The following is a 17,423-nucleotide window of genomic DNA, read 5'->3' on the forward strand; positions in this document are numbered from 1 at the left end:
AAGTCTGATAAAACCGAACACGTAACTGTAGTTTAGAAGACCTGATCGGAATATATATGAAATCAGTTCAGAGCGATATTGAAATGCAGTTCATGTGAGCTTTCTTTTAAAGCTGTGGGAAAAGGAGAACAGGTAACTTCCTAAATTAAAAACCACTTTAGAGGTTTTGCAAAACTTATGAAGACCTTAAACAAGTTTCAAGCAAGAGGTAACAAATGGTTATGGAAATAGTTTAAGCACAAATCGTCGGCATGATTTATGTTACCAGTAGTTTGCTAAACTTATAGGTAACTTTGAGAAAACTATATATTAAAAAAATTCTTTTAAATTAAGAGAGCAGCGCTTAGAGTGATCTTGGTGGTGTGAAATTGCTCATACGCTTTTTAAATGCTTTACATTAGCAATAAAAGTTGTAATAATGGTTGAAATGGTAATTATGAAATAAAATTAAAGTGTTGGTTGTAATAGTAATTACACTACAAAGTTTTAATACCTTATAAATATTTATTATTTGAATATAGTATTTTGCGTGTAGGCTTATATTAAAAATATTTTTTTTTTTTTTTTTTAAATATGTAAAAACCACTAACCTTTTTTCTTGCTGCTCGACGTCGCTGCTCGGAAGTTCTCCTCTGCCATTTGCGGCGCTCCGTTTCATGGGCGAAAAGATCCTCGACACTGCTGCTGCTGCTGGGTCCTTCATCTTCGCCGGAACTCTCAGTGGAGCTGTGGCCAGCTCTTCCGGCCTCCGCATCCCTTTGCCTCAACTTCCGGTAATCTCCGGAGTCATCGCTGCTGAGAAACCGTTCGCGGAACGCTTTGAATATTCCGGAACTTACGCTTCCAATGCTGGCACGTCCGTGAATTCCGGCTGTGGATGCAGTACGTCCGGCGTAGCTGCTCCTTCGCTTGCTTCTGGGTTTCTGGGTGGACTCCGGCGTCGTGGAGCTGAGGTTCTGGAGAGCTGCATTCATATCCAGCCAGCCGGCGGCACTCATCTTGCTTGGCTACTCCCAATAATAGTGTCTGCTAATCTCTGTGATGCAATGATTTTGTCGTCACGGATTCGAAACTCTGGCTCGCATGTCAGGGAATCGCTTTCTGGTCCCCTGGTTTTCTAACCTTTCGGCCCTCTCGTGGTGTCTCAGTTGGCTTCCCTCCAATTAACAATTACGAGTGTCTGCTGCCCGAAAAGAAAGCAATTTGGGTTTTGAAAAATTAGAAGAGGCGAAATTTGCATGCTTTCAATTAATAAGGAACCCATTGAATTTGCCCATCTTGCGATTACTTGAGATTACTTTTCATTTTTCGGCACGGATTGTTGAGCTTTGCATAAGAGAGTAGTTTCATGTGTTCGGTTGTCTGATATGTATATATGCAAATCGGAATAAATGCAATTGGAATGGCAGGAAATGTAGGGAGTGTCGGGTGGGGTTGTTAAACTGGAATTCAAAGACAATTACTCGGATATTTTCGCAAATTTTGTATAAATTTGTAATGAACCAAAAATCAATCTCTAAAACTCGTAAACATTCAAACGTTTAAATTCATTTAAACAAATCTTTATTAAGTTAAGTTGCATTCTTCTGAACAGTTGTTTGCCACTCAACTATAAAACCAGCATTTGTGTATCTTTTTCATCTCATTAAGCTGAAAATACATTTTCCATTGTGCATATGACATTCATTTTGCAATCTGTCTACTGAACATTAATCGATTTAATGACAATTGAGCTTTTCATATTGCAAAGGAATGTCAGCGTGGACTCGATGCATTACCAAATTAAACAATAAAATCATTTGATGTGCGACACTTTTAATGAATTTCCATTTCACTTAATTGGGTCAACTGCGGTTGCCGAGTCCAGTTGAAACATATTAAAAGTAATTTAATTTAAACATCAGTCGTTGGGCAAATGCAAATACTGAAACTGTTTGATTTTCTTTTTTTTGTCAATTCATGCAGCGGTAAATGAACATGAAAATGCGAAAAAATACGTTGGATTTTCCTCTCTCTTTCCCTGGGCAAGTGAAAAGTCGGCGGAAAAGATAAAAGAGTTTGAATAATGAAAAACTAAAGTAAAATACCACGAGTCGGAATGTCAGTGTGTGTGTGTGTGTGGGGGCTCTTAGGTGCATATCATTCCGATTAGAAAAACTATATAATTCAAATCTCTCTTTCGCCCACTTTATATTTTAAGCTCATATTTGCCGATCTTAAAGGATGTTTGTGTTGGCCGTTGGAAGTGAACTCTTGTTTCCACTTCCACTTTGTAAGTGTTTGTGAGCCATACGAAAATATTTGCTGGCAGTGCACTGAGAACAAGTCATAAAAAAAGGAATACTAAAAGTACTGCATATTATTTACATTACGTAAATTTGGAAAACACAGAAATTGTAAAGTTAAACTTTATTAAAAGATATAAGCCATGAACAATAGTGAAACAAATGTTGAATAAAATCATAAGTGCAATCAAACATAAGATGCGTATTTTCTTAAGGGATTTATTGAATAAACAGATTAATCACAGTTAAATACCCAAATTCGTTCTCATTGATTAAAATTTTCACGGTGTATTGACGTGCGTTGCGAGCATAATAAACAAACGTTAAACAGACGATGTCGGCGACAGCAGGAAAGAGGAAGAACCAAGAACTCCCAACGCACACACTCCATTCAAAAAAAAAAAAAACTTAGCCAAAGCAAACTGTCACATTAGCATATTAAGAACTCAGGAAAGCCAACACAAGTATGTCTGCTCTCTTCGTTCTGTTCTGACTTGGCCAGCTCTCTACACTGCTAAAAAATGTTTTTCTAGAAACTAAAACTAAAATCATTCAATAAAATTAACGTTTAACTTTACCGCTGTTTTACTTTGTATCTTGCAATTGTACCATAAAGATATTTATGATTATTATTGCTATTTTTGTTCATGGCAGAATAAAGCTGAAGTTAAATCTTAGCAAAAACTAAGCTTTAATAGTTTCCAAGCTATTAATTGAAAAAAAAATGATTGATTATACCAATGTACATAATAATGTTGTAAAAATAGGATTGCGAATTTAAAGTACAATTTTTTTTCTTTTATTAACAACTTTTTGGAGGAAAAAAAGTGCTTTCTTACAAAATAAGTTATACAAATTAACTAAGAAACCGATTTCTTCTTCGTAATATTTCTTTATATGTACCCTCTGCCTCTGTCGGCGTCGCTGCCAACGCACGCTGCGCTGCGCATGCGCAACTTTCTTTGCCCCACCGGCGGCGCCACTGCTGCCGGCGTCGCAGTCGACTGCGGCGTTTTGGGGGCCTTGGTAAAATGGCTTAGTCGCTCTTCTGCGCCGAAGCCTCGTATCAGTCGACCTGCAGACTTTCGCGTGCGCGGTGGTGCGAACTAATTATATAGCGAGCATACTATATATTGTAGGAAAGAGCAAACAAACAAACAGATCGAGAAATTCGCTTGGGATTAGGGCGCGACTTGTTGACAGTTTGCAGTCATGTGAAATGGTTCAATTAGTGCAACAACAATAAGACAGAAAGAAACCGTCTTTGATTTACATAATTAACAAGTGCGGTGCGAACGGAGAACGGAGCGTTGATTTCGAGAAATCCCCCGCGCTTCAGAACAAGCTGAACGAGAATCGAAATATATTCCGTTAACGGAACCGATCGTCGAAACCGCTACGACGAGAGACCAAAAGGCTCATTAAGTTTACATGCATTGAATTGCATAACCAGCGGGCAGATGAAGATGATGCTCCACTTACGTCACTGGACACTCGTGCTGGCCGTTGCTTCCTGCCTGGCCATCGCCACAGCAACAACATCAAAGACACCAGCAGCAGCAGCAGCAGCAGCAGCAACAAATGCAACAGCAACATCAGCGACACCAGCAACATCAACATCATCGTTTTTATCCTCGATTCCGGGCAAATATCAAGCATTGGGTGCAGCCCACCATCAGGCGAAGAAGCTGAAAATCGGAGCCGTCAACGCTTCCTCCTCGGATGCCAATGGCCATAAACCTGTATTCCGGCAAAATCCGATCAAGAATTGGTTCGGTGCCTTCAATCGCAATAATTCGCCGGCAGCTCAGAACCAAACATCGCCGACATGTTCCTGCAGGTGAGTTGCTCCCCGCGAGACATACAAATACAGATACAGATACAAAAGTTACGAGAAGATACAAAAGCTGTCATGGCCATGATGACAACTTCCAGTTAGACGGCCGAAGAAGTGATAAACAACTCTGTCGTTGTCATTGTCACGGCAAATGGCACAGAATGGCACAAACAGTTAAAGTTACAGGTGGATTTTAGTGCCTGCGAGGCGGTCACGCAATCGGAGATATGTTCCTGCCCCAAAAATCTCCTTTTAGTTAATAAAAGAAAGCTGAGTTAAAAGTGGAAATAGGAATACAAATTAATTACTACTATTATTACAAAAGGTCGTAGGGGAAGTACATAAATTCCAAGCATTGCAAGATCTTTTAAGATGAATTAAGAAATTTAGAATATCTATTTTGCAGTCTTTGGCAAAGAATTCTGTGAGAGTTTCCAAAATATTTTTTAGCGACTTGTTCTTAATCAAAACAAAAAATCGTTTCGTTCTTGATTTTCTAGTTCTACCAAAAATAACTACTTAACTACTTTCCTTCAGCTAAACTTGTGGAAATTGAATGATTTATAGGAAACATTCCATTACATTAGCAGAGAGAACGCCTTGAACATTCTTCACATCTCAAAAGATTCCTCTGCACATCTGTTACCCGTTTTGCAAAGCCAATTCCCGGCATGACCTTAAAGCCAGGTTCTCTCTGAAGAATTGCCTTTGGAATGCATTCCTGCGTGGCCATTAAACAAATTGCACAACCAATTGGGAATTCAACTTTGGCTTTCGGCAGTTGGCTTTTGGCATAAGCAAACACCCGAGGGTATTTATAGATTCGACAACAAAAAGGGAACTGAGCTGGAAAAATACTATAAAAGGCATAAGAATTGTAAGCTCATGAGGTTTAAAAAAGGGAAACAATAAGGATATTTTTAACTGCAACTTTTTCAATTAATTTTTGATTAAGTTCCCCTAATCCCTATTTCTTTATGGCCTCAAAAAACGATATATTTACTTGGAATCAATAGCCGCAAACGTTGTTCTTTTTGTTAATGAAGGCCTAAAACCCGTTTTATTTCTATATAAAGTTTTTACTTTTTTTTTTTTGCATTTCAAAGAAGAAAAGAAACTGATTTGCATACGATTTGATAACAGTCTCGGCTGGGCTTTTAAATACGAGTGTGTGTGTGTGTGTGTGTGTGTGTGTTTGTACACCCAGCAGATACAGATGAGCATGGCAGATACTGTAAAAGGCGTACGCTCAATGCGTCATGTCGTATTATATTATATTAATGTCTGCGAGGGAGGCAGGGGAATTCTTCGGTGTTCTTCGGGTTTTGGCCGCCGTTCCCTGTCTTGGCCGTCTCCTAAGTGGGTCGCCGTCGCACATTCTGCTTCTTTGTTTCGGGACGCCTCTCGACCGACCAGGCCGACCACCATTTTGGGGCAATGACACGATTAAGCACACACACAAAATCTGAATCCCAAATACTTGTTGCGGCCGGATCGATTGATTGTGTGGCCAAAATAAACCGAAAGAGAGGAGATAACTTGTTACGCTTCCTTTCCGACTGGGTGGAAGATTTTTATTCAGTTTTTGGCTGCATGCGGTGTTCTGTTGTATTGTTTTTTATGCTGTCCCATGGGTAATTAAAAACCTGTTTAATGTAACGTGTTGTGGTCGTGCCTCTGCTGATGGCCGCCATAAAATCTGCGAAAATCGCTCATTTATTTTATGTATGTTATGGACGGACATAAAGCACTTTGACACTTTCTTTATGCCGGGGTTGCTGAACTCTGAACTTGCCAATCGAGAGAGATCGCAGGCTCTATCACCCTTGACCCAATCTGTCTTTCTCTTTGTCGTAAATCGTAAACAAAATGGTCTTGCTAATGAGGTTGCATTAAGCATTAAACTATGGGTAATCTGCTGTTTGTATTACAAAGACATTTAGCTTTTAAGTAAAACGTTGGTTGTGTGTTTTAAGAAAAACTTTAATAGAACCGCTAAAAATATAATGGCATAAATAAACAGGAAACGAATTATCGAATTATCTTAACAAGCTTCGGCAACCATTATGGCTAACATTTTGGTAGTCTTGGACTTTTTCTTAGAATTTTTTTGTATTTTTAGTTCAAGAAATATCAACTAACCATTAATGTAAATACATCAAGAAATTAATCTAATTTAACTTTGAAAATGCCATACTTATTTAGTGAACTGAGTTCTTTGAAATATTAATTTTTTTTTTATAAAAATATTTCAAAACAAATTTTGTTTTTGCCCTATTATCTTTTACAGATGCGGCGAGCGCAACGATGAATCGCGAATTGTGGGCGGCACGACGACGGGTGTGAGCGAATATCCGTGGATGGCGCGGCTGAGCTACTTCAACAGGTTCTACTGTGGCGGGACGCTGATCAACGATCGCTACGTGCTAACGGCGGCCCATTGCGTCAAGGGATTCATGTGGTTCATGATCAAGGTGACCTTCGGGGAGCACGATCGCTGCAACGACAAGGAGCGCCCGGAAACGCGCTTCGTACTGCGCGCCTTCAGCCAGAAGTTCAGCTTCTCGAACTTCGACAACGATATAGCCCTGCTGCGACTGAACGATCGGGTGCCGATAACCAGCTTTATCAGGCCGATCTGCTTGCCGCGGGTGGAGGAGCGTCAGGATTTGTTTGTCGGCACCAAGGCAATTGCCACCGGTTGGGGAACCCTCAAGGAGGACGGCAAACCCTCGTGTCTGCTGCAGGAGGTCGAGGTGCCCGTTCTCGACAACGAGGAGTGCGTGGCCCAGACGAACTACACCCAGAAGATGATCACCAAGAACATGATGTGCTCGGGTTATCCGGGAGTTGGTGGGCGGGACAGTTGTCAAGGCGACTCCGGCGGTCCGCTGGTTAGACTCCGGCCGGATGACAAGCGCTTCGAACAGATCGGAATTGTTTCCTGGGGCAATGGTTGTGCCAGACCCAATTATCCCGGGGTCTACACTCGGGTCACAAAGTATCTGGACTGGATTGTGGAGAACTCGCGGGACGGTTGCTTCTGCGACGAGGATTACTGATACAGAGAGTGCTCAAAGCGGTGGACAATTCTTTGCCCTAGTTGTAGTGAAAAACCCTTAGTAGTTTAGCTCATATTATGTACTTTTATACTAAAACAACTGAATAAAGTTAAACAATGCAGTAGGTTAGATATGCAAAAAGCAGAGTGTTTGATTCTTTAGGTGGAGTTTTGTTTCTAAAAAAGAACTGATTATCAATTAATAGTCGTCACAGAATTTTTAAGGGCTATAAAAGATCACTACAAAATGTTCACAGTGTAACTCATTTACAAAAAGGAAATAAAAAAATTTGCACTCGCAAATTTACCACATAGCAGAGCAAGGTTTCGATCCTCGGACCTCTGGGTTATGGGCCCAGCACGCTTCCACTGCGCCACTCTGCTTGTTGGTTAGTGGTTGTCTAAAGAGCTACTTAAGACAAACAGCAACTCTGCACTGTGTTACCGACGTCATGCTTGAGTAATAAAGCAGAGTAAATACTCAAGCAGTATACTGTTAATGGAACTGCTCCAAGAGTTAACAGGTTTATATGGGTCGATAATGCTGTAAATATATCTTACTCATGCTGAAGTCGGCCTTAGAGCCATAGATTAACAAGCAAGCAGAGTGGCGCAGTGGAAGCGTGCTGGGCCCATAACCCAGAGGTCCGAGGATCGAAACCTTGCTCTGCTATGTGGTAAATTCGCAAGTGCGAATTTTTTTTTAACACAACTTAAAAATGGTCTTTTATTTTTTTATATCTTTTTTTATCGGTCGATATGTTAAAGTCATCCTACTAAAACAAATTTTAAGTTGAGTAACATTTTGATATTACTAGTTAGGTATTAAAGCTATTAAAATAAAAAGGAAAACGCTAAGCGTTAAATTTAAATGTCTGTTATCTTTTGCACAAAAGCCCCGTCATGGGTATTTATCGTTAAAATAAAATGCATATATAATAAATGTCAACAACTAGCTAATACAAATACCATTAACCCAACGGATAAATATCCACTTAAATAAGAATTTGAGTTTGTGCTAAATTTTGTTCCATTCTTTGTTTTTCCAATTATGAAAATACAATTTTTATTTGCTTTTAGTCATCTCTAAGCCATCATTCAGCTGACAACAGTTGTTCAGCTGTCTGGTAATTGCGCGAGTAACGAGGCAAGACTCTGGGCTTCGGCAACCTTCAACCAAAAGCCACTGTTGCAGCTAGAAGACTAGACTTTCAGCGGCTTGATGCGGCCCGAAAAGCAAAAATATCGTTAGAAACATTAGCTTGCTAGTCGGTATAAACTGGTTTTCATCGAACAGCTGTAAACACAAGGGGGCAAATAAAGATGAAAGGCGCTGGGAAGAAGACGTTGGCTTTAAAAGTCAAACGTTAAATTGGCCCGAAGAACGGAGAAACACCGAAAAAGTTTATCTCATTTCGAATGTTTGTTTATACAATTTAAGTATTTTCTCTAATGAAACTTACGCGGAATTGCGGATGAACGATAGCGAATTGTAAGATTGCTGATAGCCTTATCTATTTGTCTTTCACTTGATATCGAATTGGTTACTCATCACAGTAATCACAAGAAAATTGACTTTTATTTTCACTTTCGCTTCAACCACTTTTCATTTCATCCGACGACCGCACTCACGTGTGCCGCACCTTGCGTAATTATTCAAATTCGAAATTTTTGCAACGGATCAAGATTCGCGCATCTCATAGATATATTTTCGTGTGCACAACGGGGGGGCCTCCAGGTTAACGTTTTGAAATTTTCCTTTCTGCCGCTTATTTTTCACGTTGCGTTGGCAGCAGTTGTTTACCGTACGCCGCTCGCGCGCTCACTGAAAAAAAAGCCACCACAAGCTCCCCGCGCACCCAAAGATACACAGAGAGCCACAAATATTCCGACGGATGGAGCGACGCCTGAGATCTCGGAACGGTTTCGTTTTGGCTCGATCTCGGAGTTTTCTTGCTCTTCAACTCGCCGGCCGCATGAATGAATTAAAATTTTCGGCACATTGAGAAAAAAAATTATTACCAAAATTAGTCATCATCATATCGTCACATCCCACTTAATTTATATCAGCAAAGCATGCGGGTGCAATTATTTCGATTCTAAAATTACATTCAAAAATTGTCAATTTCATAGAAGGCTTAGGTGCTTTCGTTCAGTATTTTATATAAGTCAAAGAACCCCACAAAGAAATTAGAAATTCAATCTCAAAAAATATTTTATTTAAATTTGATGATGTCTTCTTTGAATTCAACGGAGTTGCCAACGACAAGCTCTGCAGCTTTGCAAAAGCGTCTCTCAAAGGAAAGAGAGTGTTCCTTGGCCGAAAGTCAGAGTTTTGATGAGATCGACAAGCGTTTGGAGGTTTTACTGGCCCGTGTTTCCAGTCTGGAGACCTCGTTGCACAAATTGAGCAGCACCATTCCGCCGTACTGCTCCGATGATCGCGGAGATACAGATGAGGACTTGGATGCCTTGCAGAATGAATTGGATGACGAGGAGCATAAGTTTTCTGACTTTGTGGATGACGAGGAAGTGGACATGAAGGAAGATGCTGATGATAATCAAAAATTAATTGAAGAGATGCCCGAGAAGTAATTCATTTGCTTTCGATTATTATTATATTTTTTGTTATGTTTAAGGGCAAGCGACCGTTGAAAATTGTGTAAAATTAAAAGGAAGATCAATTAACATTCCATTTAACTAGTTTGTTATTAACAAGAACTTGAAAAATCTATATAACTTTTTTTTAAATTTGAACTTTTTGCAGAACAATTTATTCAAAACTCGATTAGGATTAAAGCGACATCTATCTTTCGCGATTGCCCGCATTGTGCGGTACAGCGCCACTTAAGTATTATATGCATGTGCGACATCTAGCGTTTGTTATTCACACTTTACCTCTTAAAATCGCATTGGCAGCACTGATTTCCGCTTCCGGTAAGGCCAAAAATTTACTTTAATTTACAATTTATAAATTTTCTTCACTTTTGCATAAACCCTTCAACCCATTGAAAAAGCAAATAATTTCTTTGTTACTTTTTGTATTTTTTCTTTTTCCACTTGTTTTAATACAATATATAAAAACTGATAAAAAATCAAAAATAAATATAAATATGTAGGTTTACTCAGCTTAGTTTGAAATGCGCGTGATGGCTGGCAAAAGTCAGGGCTGTCTACAAAAGATACAAATTACAAAAGCCGTGGCTCGGACGCTTTTCTATGGCCGTGTTAAGTTAAATTAGACATCATCAGTTTTTTTCGATTTATCAGTTAGACTACAAATTACAAATTAGTTATTGCTGTTCATGTTGGGGCTAATTGAATTCGTGTGCTGTGTGGCAACTTGCTCGTTACATATGCGCGTATGCATAAATATAATACAAATTAAATATGTAGGTGTAGGTATGTTTGTTTTCCGCTTAGGTCTCTAGGGGCTAAATGTTTATAGTTAATTTTTGCTAAACGATCACATTGAACAGGCACTCCGCTCGCACTCACACTCGATAAATGTACTCACTCGGCGACACTCACTCACTCACTCATGCACTCACTCGCTCCTTCTTTCGCTCTCTGGCTTACAAAATACAATTTCGCACTTAGACTTAGAGTGTGGGGGGCAGGGGGCATTGGGGGGCTTACTAAACTAAAATGGGCTCGTTACGTATTCTCTCTCCTCCACTAATTTCTTGATCTCCTAACGCGTTTCGCTAACGGAACGCCTAAAACCAGGCCTTTCTCAATTTTTACAACAGCTGGAAGTTCGCTGAAGTTAATTATTAGCTTATGAATCACAAACTTATTGTGATGTGAACTGATTTACATTCGAAATTTCCTGACAGAGAGTGTAAAATTCGAAAAAGGCCCGTACATTCTCAATTGCGTTTTGATTGCTTCTATCAAAAGTTTTTATAAAATTTTGGACTCGCATTTCGTATATAAGGGTTTGTTTTTTGTTTTGCATGTAGTTCTGCTAATAACATTTTGCTTCACGGATGAATGACTGAGAGGTGTAGGTGTGTGTGGGGGATGCAGCAGCCGTGCTCCACTGCCACTCGGCTGCCTTTCGCACGTTGGGTAATCACAGCAAATCGGCGCAGACGCCGCCGAACCACGCCATATAGAGCGGCAGCAGATAGACAACCAGAGCGCGACGCAGGGTCATCTTCTCGGGGGCGTCGGACGATCGGTTGTCATCGCCCCGGTTGGCCCCCCGAATCGCCGTGGCCGTCGTCCTCGTCGTCCTCCTCCTGCCGGTGCTCCTCATCCAGATCGTTGTGATCCTGGTCGAAGTGGGTGGTGTGGATGAGCGGGTTCTTGTCATCGCCTCCGCTCGTCGGTCGCGAAGTGTGCGTGGGCAAGTGCGCCCGGCCACCGGCGTCCTCGTCGTCGTCGTTGTCCACGTCCACCGCGGGACGCTCCACGTCCGGTTTGTGGCTCGGTTCGAACGGTCCCAGGCCGGAGCCCTCGTCATCGTCCTCGTCATCCTCGGAGCCCGATCCGGAGCCAGCCCCACTGCCCGCATAAGGCAGCTCTTCTGTAAATAAGAAAGCAACATGAGTAAGTGCATGAATTGCAACGAAAACAAAGTGAGCTTATAATTTCACTTATCAGCGAAATATGATCACTATGATTCAAAGTTTATGATCAGTCTAAAAACAAAACAAAAAACATTTTAATCTATTCGTAAGGGCAACTAATAAAAATTCAGATGGACATTATTAATATGAATAGAAGGAGAATAAGACAAACAAATAAATAACACTTAAAAAACTGAACATAAATCAACGCTATAATGAAAGATTTATTATTACCCACAAAAACTTAATAAACGTGTTGCAAAATCTTTGGGGAGGTATTTTCTCCGATTGTAATTAGTTGAGCTTTATATATACAACATTTTAAAGAGTTTTGAAAATTGGGTAATAAAACTCTAGCTATGTTGGATGGGATTACAAAGTTTTAAAAATTTTGTTTTTGCTGTATTAATTACAACTCTTTCTCACCTTGTTCAGTCCACTCCACATCCTGACCGTTGTAGGCATTCCGCAGATGAACGATGGCATTCTTCAGGTGGCTGAGTTGCGCGGACATTTGTGCGGTTTGCTTAGTGCTGGCAGGATTTCCACTGAACTCCGGATTAGATCCATGCTCCGTGGTGATCGAGTGCATATACCTAAAAGTTAAATTCAGTTTATTAATGCTTATTTAATAGGAATATATTTATTTCCTTACCTGTCGATTGTGTGACCATTCCAGCACATGCCATCCACGTCGGAGCTGGAGGCTATATCCTCGTTGCTGCAAACGGAGTGCGGCAGATTGGACCAGAACTTCTTGTAGTCCTTCACCCGCTGACGAATGTCCCTTACGATCTTGTCCAGAATGGGTTCGCGTCCACCGCCGCCACTTTCATTGTCATCGTCATCGTTGTCGTCCCGATTGTTCTGCTGCTTGCGTCGCTGTTGTTGTTGCTTCCTTCGTTGCTGTTGGCGCCTGTTGTTGCCACCACCTCCTCCTCCTCCTCCTCCGTTTCCACCCTTTCCCACTCCCTGTTCCTGGGACTGCTGCCCCGAGGAATCCTGGGAGCCTGGCTCAGCGGCTCTGCGCTCCCTCAGCACCATTGCCTCATCCAGAGTGGCATCGATGTCCAGGGTATCAGCCTCCACAGGACTCTTTGCATTGAGCACCTGAACTCCTTGCATTTTCGGGCTGATCGAACGCTTCATTTTCTTCAGCTTCGGTCTGCCGCAGCCCTGGAACACGCGGTTGGTAATGTCCTGACCAGAGTCCTAAAAAAAATATAAAAAAATATAATAAAATAATTTAAATAAATAAATTAGTCATTGTTAAAATATTTTAAAATATTTTATTTGGTTTCAATTAACTTACTATTAATTATGTATTATGAATTCAAAACCATCCCAACTCAACTATAAATTCGTTTCATTAAACTCAAAGGTTTATGGTTTTGAAGAATTTAATGATTTTAACATAAAGTCTCAGCTCATAAACAACTGATATTTGATATTTTAGGTTTTATGAAAATTAGAAAGTCTCGAATCGGAATGACTTCTTGAAACCAGTTGCGCAGGGGAAATCACATAATTCCCAATACTCAATAGCAATTCCATTCACACCCCACTGAGGATGGCCCCCTAATGGCTATTTATAGTTAGTTTTTATTGACCCATTCCATAGATAAGAATTGATTTCAGCCGGCTACTCATTATGAGCCACTCAAGCGTTCGGAGACCTCTCTTCCCAAAGAGTCAACTCCCGACAGAAGCTCGAGCTTCATCGGTCTTATCAGCACTCCTATATCTCCTGTGCCACTTCCTCTATGAGATCTTCTCATCAGTTTACGATTTACAGTTTACAGTTCATATAAGTGCGGAGTTTGGGTCACAGGTTGGGGAACGGAGTTCGGGAGTTTCCTCCGGTTTATCATAACCAAGAGATGGCAATCATCAAAAGCGGTTCGTCGGTTCAACTAGCTTGGAGATTTGGTAAACGCCTCAGACAGACACCGGGGCCAAAGAAACTAATCAGAATTAAAATTGAAAACTATTTCGCATTTTGCATTTTTGGCCTTTTATGGGGCCGTCGACCAACAACAAACACTGCCAAAAGTAAACACATTAAAAGCCAAATGCCGAAACACAAACAACAACAACAGCAGCAAAATAGATACAAACAAAGGCAGCGAACAAGAAGAACCAGCAGATGAAAAAATAAATGTATAAATTTTAAATGGAAATATAAATTAAATTCATATGCGAGCCAAATGTTGTGCAAATAAATCGTAAAAATGGCAAACAAAACAACAAACGCGCTGCTGAAGATAAATCGGATGATAGAAGCGAACGGCGAGGGTTAAAATATTGCAGTAATCAAAATTCAATAAGTTACAGCCATCCGAGTGTGAATTATTCTTTGGCTCTCTGTGCAAATGTCGTGCATAATATTTGTGTTATTTTTGAATGGAAATTTATGCATTTGATGTTTTAGTTTTGTTGTGTGCAGAATTTTGGCATTTATTAAGGAATTTAGTTTGTGATTGCGGAATATGAATCATTTTCAACTGAGTGGAGAATAGCAATCACTGATTTTATTAGTCTTATTGTTTTTCATGAATCATTTAAATGCTTTTATCTATAATAAAAAGAGTGTAAGCTTTTGTCATTCTTTCTTCTTTTATAAACCCAAAAAAAAAAAAATAGAAGCATTCCTCGCTCCATAAATAACTTCTAACGCTAGATCGCACATATCAATCGCTACGATCTCTTGCGGTTTTCCCCGAGAATTACTTTGGGACTCGTTTAAAATGTATGCGAATTAACCAACGAACCACGCGTAAACCACTCAGACGCACTGACAGTTTTATGCGAGCATAACTCACAGTCCCACTGCCAACAGGCCAAAGCAAATAAAATTAACCAGCAGCTGCCTGGCCAAAACGGGTTACAAATTGCGATTGGCTTATGCAAATGCTAATGATAATGATAATGACCCCGAGCACATCCAATTATCCCGCCGAAGAAGATCTCACCTGGAAGTTCATGATGGCGTCGGAGATCTTGATGTTGAGTGGCTCCACCACCATCACAATGTTGAAGGACCCCAGCAGTCGCTCAGCCACCTTGTCCATGGCCATGGCGAAGTTCTCCCACTCCCCGTCGAACTCGTGCTGGTAGTGGAGGCATCCCTTGATCACGTTCACGCAGTAGTTGGTGCAGGGCTTCTCCGTGTATCCCTTGCAGGCCCCACAGTGCTGCATCTTGGTCAGGGCTCCAGTGCAATCGGCATTCAGTCGGACCTGGAATTTGGAGAATTAATTTAGTAATGAAAAATTCCTTAATATATATTTTATTTGGTAATCTTTTTGTAGAATAAAAATAATGAGATATTGATATTGATTTACAGGGGAAACAAGAATAAACAGGGCTTTAAATATTTAATTGTCACATTCATTGTAAAGTATTTTAATTGTGGATATAGACAGACCCTAATATCGTTTACCTAAAGTACATTGGCTTAAGTACATTTTAGGTAAAAATCTCTACTGTATGTTAAGGATCTCTACTACACTTTTAAACACATTTTGGAAACTTACATTGAGGACCTTCTTGGCCACCTCGGAGGCGGTGGTCAGAGCCTGACCGTAGGTTCGAGTGGCCACGAAGGATCGCTTGATTTGCACGGACAGCTTGTCGGGAACATCCCCAAATGGCTTCAGCTCCTTCATGTGCTCGCTGACGCATCGCATGTAGCTGGAAAACAAAAAAAGAAATATATAGTATAATGGGTGGAAAACGAGAACGGAATGTTGGGGCAAATATTTTCATTGGGTGTGCTGGCGGCGGCGGAAATCTGCGCTTGTAAATGGCACGGCTCAACGCCATTGCCTCCGCCCTCGACTTCATCATCGTACCCGTCTTCATCATTATTAACGCATTCTTTTCCACCGCCACGGCCGCACAACTAAAATTTTTATGCGGAAAAATCATAAAAATAGTTGCTCGCCATGTGCTGCTAGCTTCGTGGATGTTGTTGATGTTTTCGTCCCCCTGTTAGTAAGTAAGTGTGTGCCTAGTCCTACGGTTCGGCCATCAGGCATGACAGTCATTGCACTTGTACGGCTGCTTTTGGCCCTCACTGTCACAGCCTTCGCCATTATGGTCAAGAAGTCGCCGGTCCCCTCCGCTTGGGCCAAACAATTAAGGAACTGCGGCAGTTGCATTCGCAGAGGTGACAGATCAGTCAAGCGGCAGCAGCAGCAGCTGGAGCTCCCCGATGGGAGGGGAGATCGAGGAGTTCGGGGAGCCAAGGGGGTCAATTAAGCATATGAGTTACAGTGCCAGAAGTAGCCTTGAAATATTAGTTTACTTTATGAGCTTACATAAGAACTAAGTAAGCAGATAATAAAGTTCTTTGAATTATTCTTAAATTCTGATTTGCTATTTAACTTCTATGAAACAATTTACTTAATTTATTGGAAACATAGAATACTCCATTTACTTATCATAAGCTACCTAGCCGTGTACTCCCCTCAATCCTCCATATCACATATCAGTGCTGTAGCCAAACACCCGTTGATTTCCCATAGATTTCCCCCTTGTTTCTGCCGAACCCCCATGTTTGCCTGACAAACTAACTGCTTGAGCTACCCCCTCATTAAATGGGCAGGAGACACTTAACTCCAGGTCCAGCTGGAACTCCATGTTCTAGGAGGGGAATGTGATCCCTTCTGAGGGCAGAACCTTCGCAGTTCAAGCGACCAACCGCACAGAGCAAACAGTCACAAACAAATAAAAGGGGGGAGCACACAGAAAGATATTTTAGGTTCTCAAAACCATTTAGAAAGAAAAATCCTCAATATAAAAGTAAACTTTATATAAAATTTGTTGCTTATTTATAAGAGTAGATTTTAATTTAAATATATGTTACTGCTTCAACCCATTTGATTCGTTAATGCAGCATAACTTTAAAGAAGGGGAAAATTCCTATAAATTCTTCTCTTCAGATTTGTTTTTCTTTTTTAATGGCTAGCATTTTTGGGCAGTGCAAAAGGAGCAGGCGGCAGGCGGCAGGCAAGTGGCGGCAATTACGCGACATCGTTGTTGGCCTTTCTGCTGTCCAATGGCAATAAACGGACAACGTGCCAAAGCACGTACGACAAACTAAAACGATGACAATAAAAGCGAATCGCTGAAGCTGAGCTAAAATCCGAGTTGGGCACCCGGAGTTGGAGTTGAAGTCAGCAGCGGCATCAATTGGAAAGCGCGTGGGTAACACGAGCCTTCCAAATGGATCAAAAGGGAGTGGTGTTGCAAGGGGGCAGGGGACAGGGGGCAAAAGTCATTTGGCCAAGTCGCCGGTTACCGGAGACTCGTTCCAAGGCAATGAGCCAAGTGGGCGCAATTTTCGCCTTATTTCCCTCCTAACCATTTTGGCGGAAATGCGAGCAGCTGACATAGGAACTGTCATAAAGTGCGGTTTTCGGCTTTCGGTTTTTGGTTTTGGCTGGCTTTTTGTGATTGGATGGAAGGCGATGGTTGGTCGGGTTTCGTCTTGGTCTGGCTAGCACACTTGGTGGGTCGAGACGGGATGAATAAACCACATAAGTTAAAATGATTGTAGGACGAGGAAAAAATATCACCTATGTGGGAGACAATCTGTCTAAGCGGAGTTGCAGTTAACTATCTTGGTAATTGGTTTAGTCTTTTTGATTCCGTTTGAG

At 41.0% G+C, this 17,423-nt stretch overlaps 4 protein-coding genes and 2 non-coding genes across 6 annotated transcripts in view; 3 read left to right on the forward strand and 3 right to left on the reverse strand.

The window, feature by feature from the left end:
• The window catches only part of LOC108087448 (venom dipeptidyl peptidase 4), a 76,407-nt gene extending 67,411 nt beyond the window's left edge, over positions 1–8,996 (reverse strand). Inside the window, exons 1-2 of the mRNA XM_043207712.1 lie at positions 8,647–8,996; positions 591–1,183 (exon numbers count right to left, since the gene is read on the reverse strand). Coding sequence (XP_043063647.1) covers positions 591–998 — 408 coding nt within the window. The 5' untranslated portion in view covers positions 999–1,183; positions 8,647–8,996. The remainder of the gene's footprint in view (positions 1–590; positions 1,184–8,646) is intronic.
• LOC108087451 (trypsin-7) lies at positions 3,318–7,325 on the forward strand. Its single transcript, XM_017184812.2, has 2 exons — positions 3,318–4,125; positions 6,413–7,325. Exons 1-2 carry the CDS (start codon positions 3,746–3,748, stop codon positions 7,182–7,184), a joined length of 1,152 nt encoding a protein of 383 aa, XP_017040301.2. The 5' UTR covers positions 3,318–3,745; the 3' UTR covers positions 7,185–7,325.
• Positions 7,496–7,567, reverse strand: Trnam-cau. Its single transcript has one exon. It is a non-coding gene; the product is annotated as a tRNA-Met (tRNA).
• Positions 7,785–7,856, forward strand: Trnam-cau. The gene has a single exon. It is a non-coding gene; the product is annotated as a tRNA-Met (tRNA).
• A 312-nt stretch (positions 8,997–9,308) lies between the features above and the next one.
• LOC108087416 lies at positions 9,309–9,878 on the forward strand. Its single transcript, XM_017184756.2, has one exon. The coding sequence runs from the start codon at positions 9,413–9,415 to the stop codon at positions 9,776–9,778; it is 366 nt and encodes a 121-aa protein (XP_017040245.1). The 5' UTR covers positions 9,309–9,412; the 3' UTR covers positions 9,779–9,878.
• A 329-nt stretch (positions 9,879–10,207) lies between these two features.
• LOC108087514 (glypican-6) overlaps positions 10,208–17,423 on the reverse strand; it is a 41,327-nt gene continuing 34,111 nt past the window's right edge. The window contains 6 exon segments of the mRNA XM_017184917.2: positions 10,208–11,381; positions 11,383–11,717; positions 12,187–12,356; positions 12,416–12,972; positions 14,733–14,999; positions 15,297–15,453. Coding sequence (XP_017040406.2) covers positions 11,262–11,381; positions 11,383–11,717; positions 12,187–12,356; positions 12,416–12,972; positions 14,733–14,999; positions 15,297–15,453 — 1,606 coding nt within the window. The 3' untranslated portion in view covers positions 10,208–11,261.

The sequence above is a fragment of the Drosophila ficusphila genome, unplaced genomic scaffold, assembly GCF_018152265.1.
Source record: "Drosophila ficusphila isolate 14025-0441.05 unplaced genomic scaffold, ASM1815226v1 contig_286, whole genome shotgun sequence".
Taxonomy (NCBI): Eukaryota; Metazoa; Arthropoda; class Insecta; order Diptera; family Drosophilidae; genus Drosophila; species Drosophila ficusphila.

Bases quoted from the DNA above. Each gene is read 5' to 3' on its own strand.
- LOC108087451 (XM_017184812.2), top strand. From the start codon at position 3,746: ATGAAGATGATGCTCCACTTACGTCACTGGACACTCGTGCTGGCCGTT. The intron at 4,126-6,412 runs GTGAGTTGCTCC...TATCTTTTACAG, and splicing joins TCGCCGACATGTTCCTGCAG to ATGCGGCGAGCGCAACGATG.
- LOC108087416 (XM_017184756.2), top strand. From the start codon at position 9,413: ATGATGTCTTCTTTGAATTCAACGGAGTTGCCAACGACAAGCTCTGCA.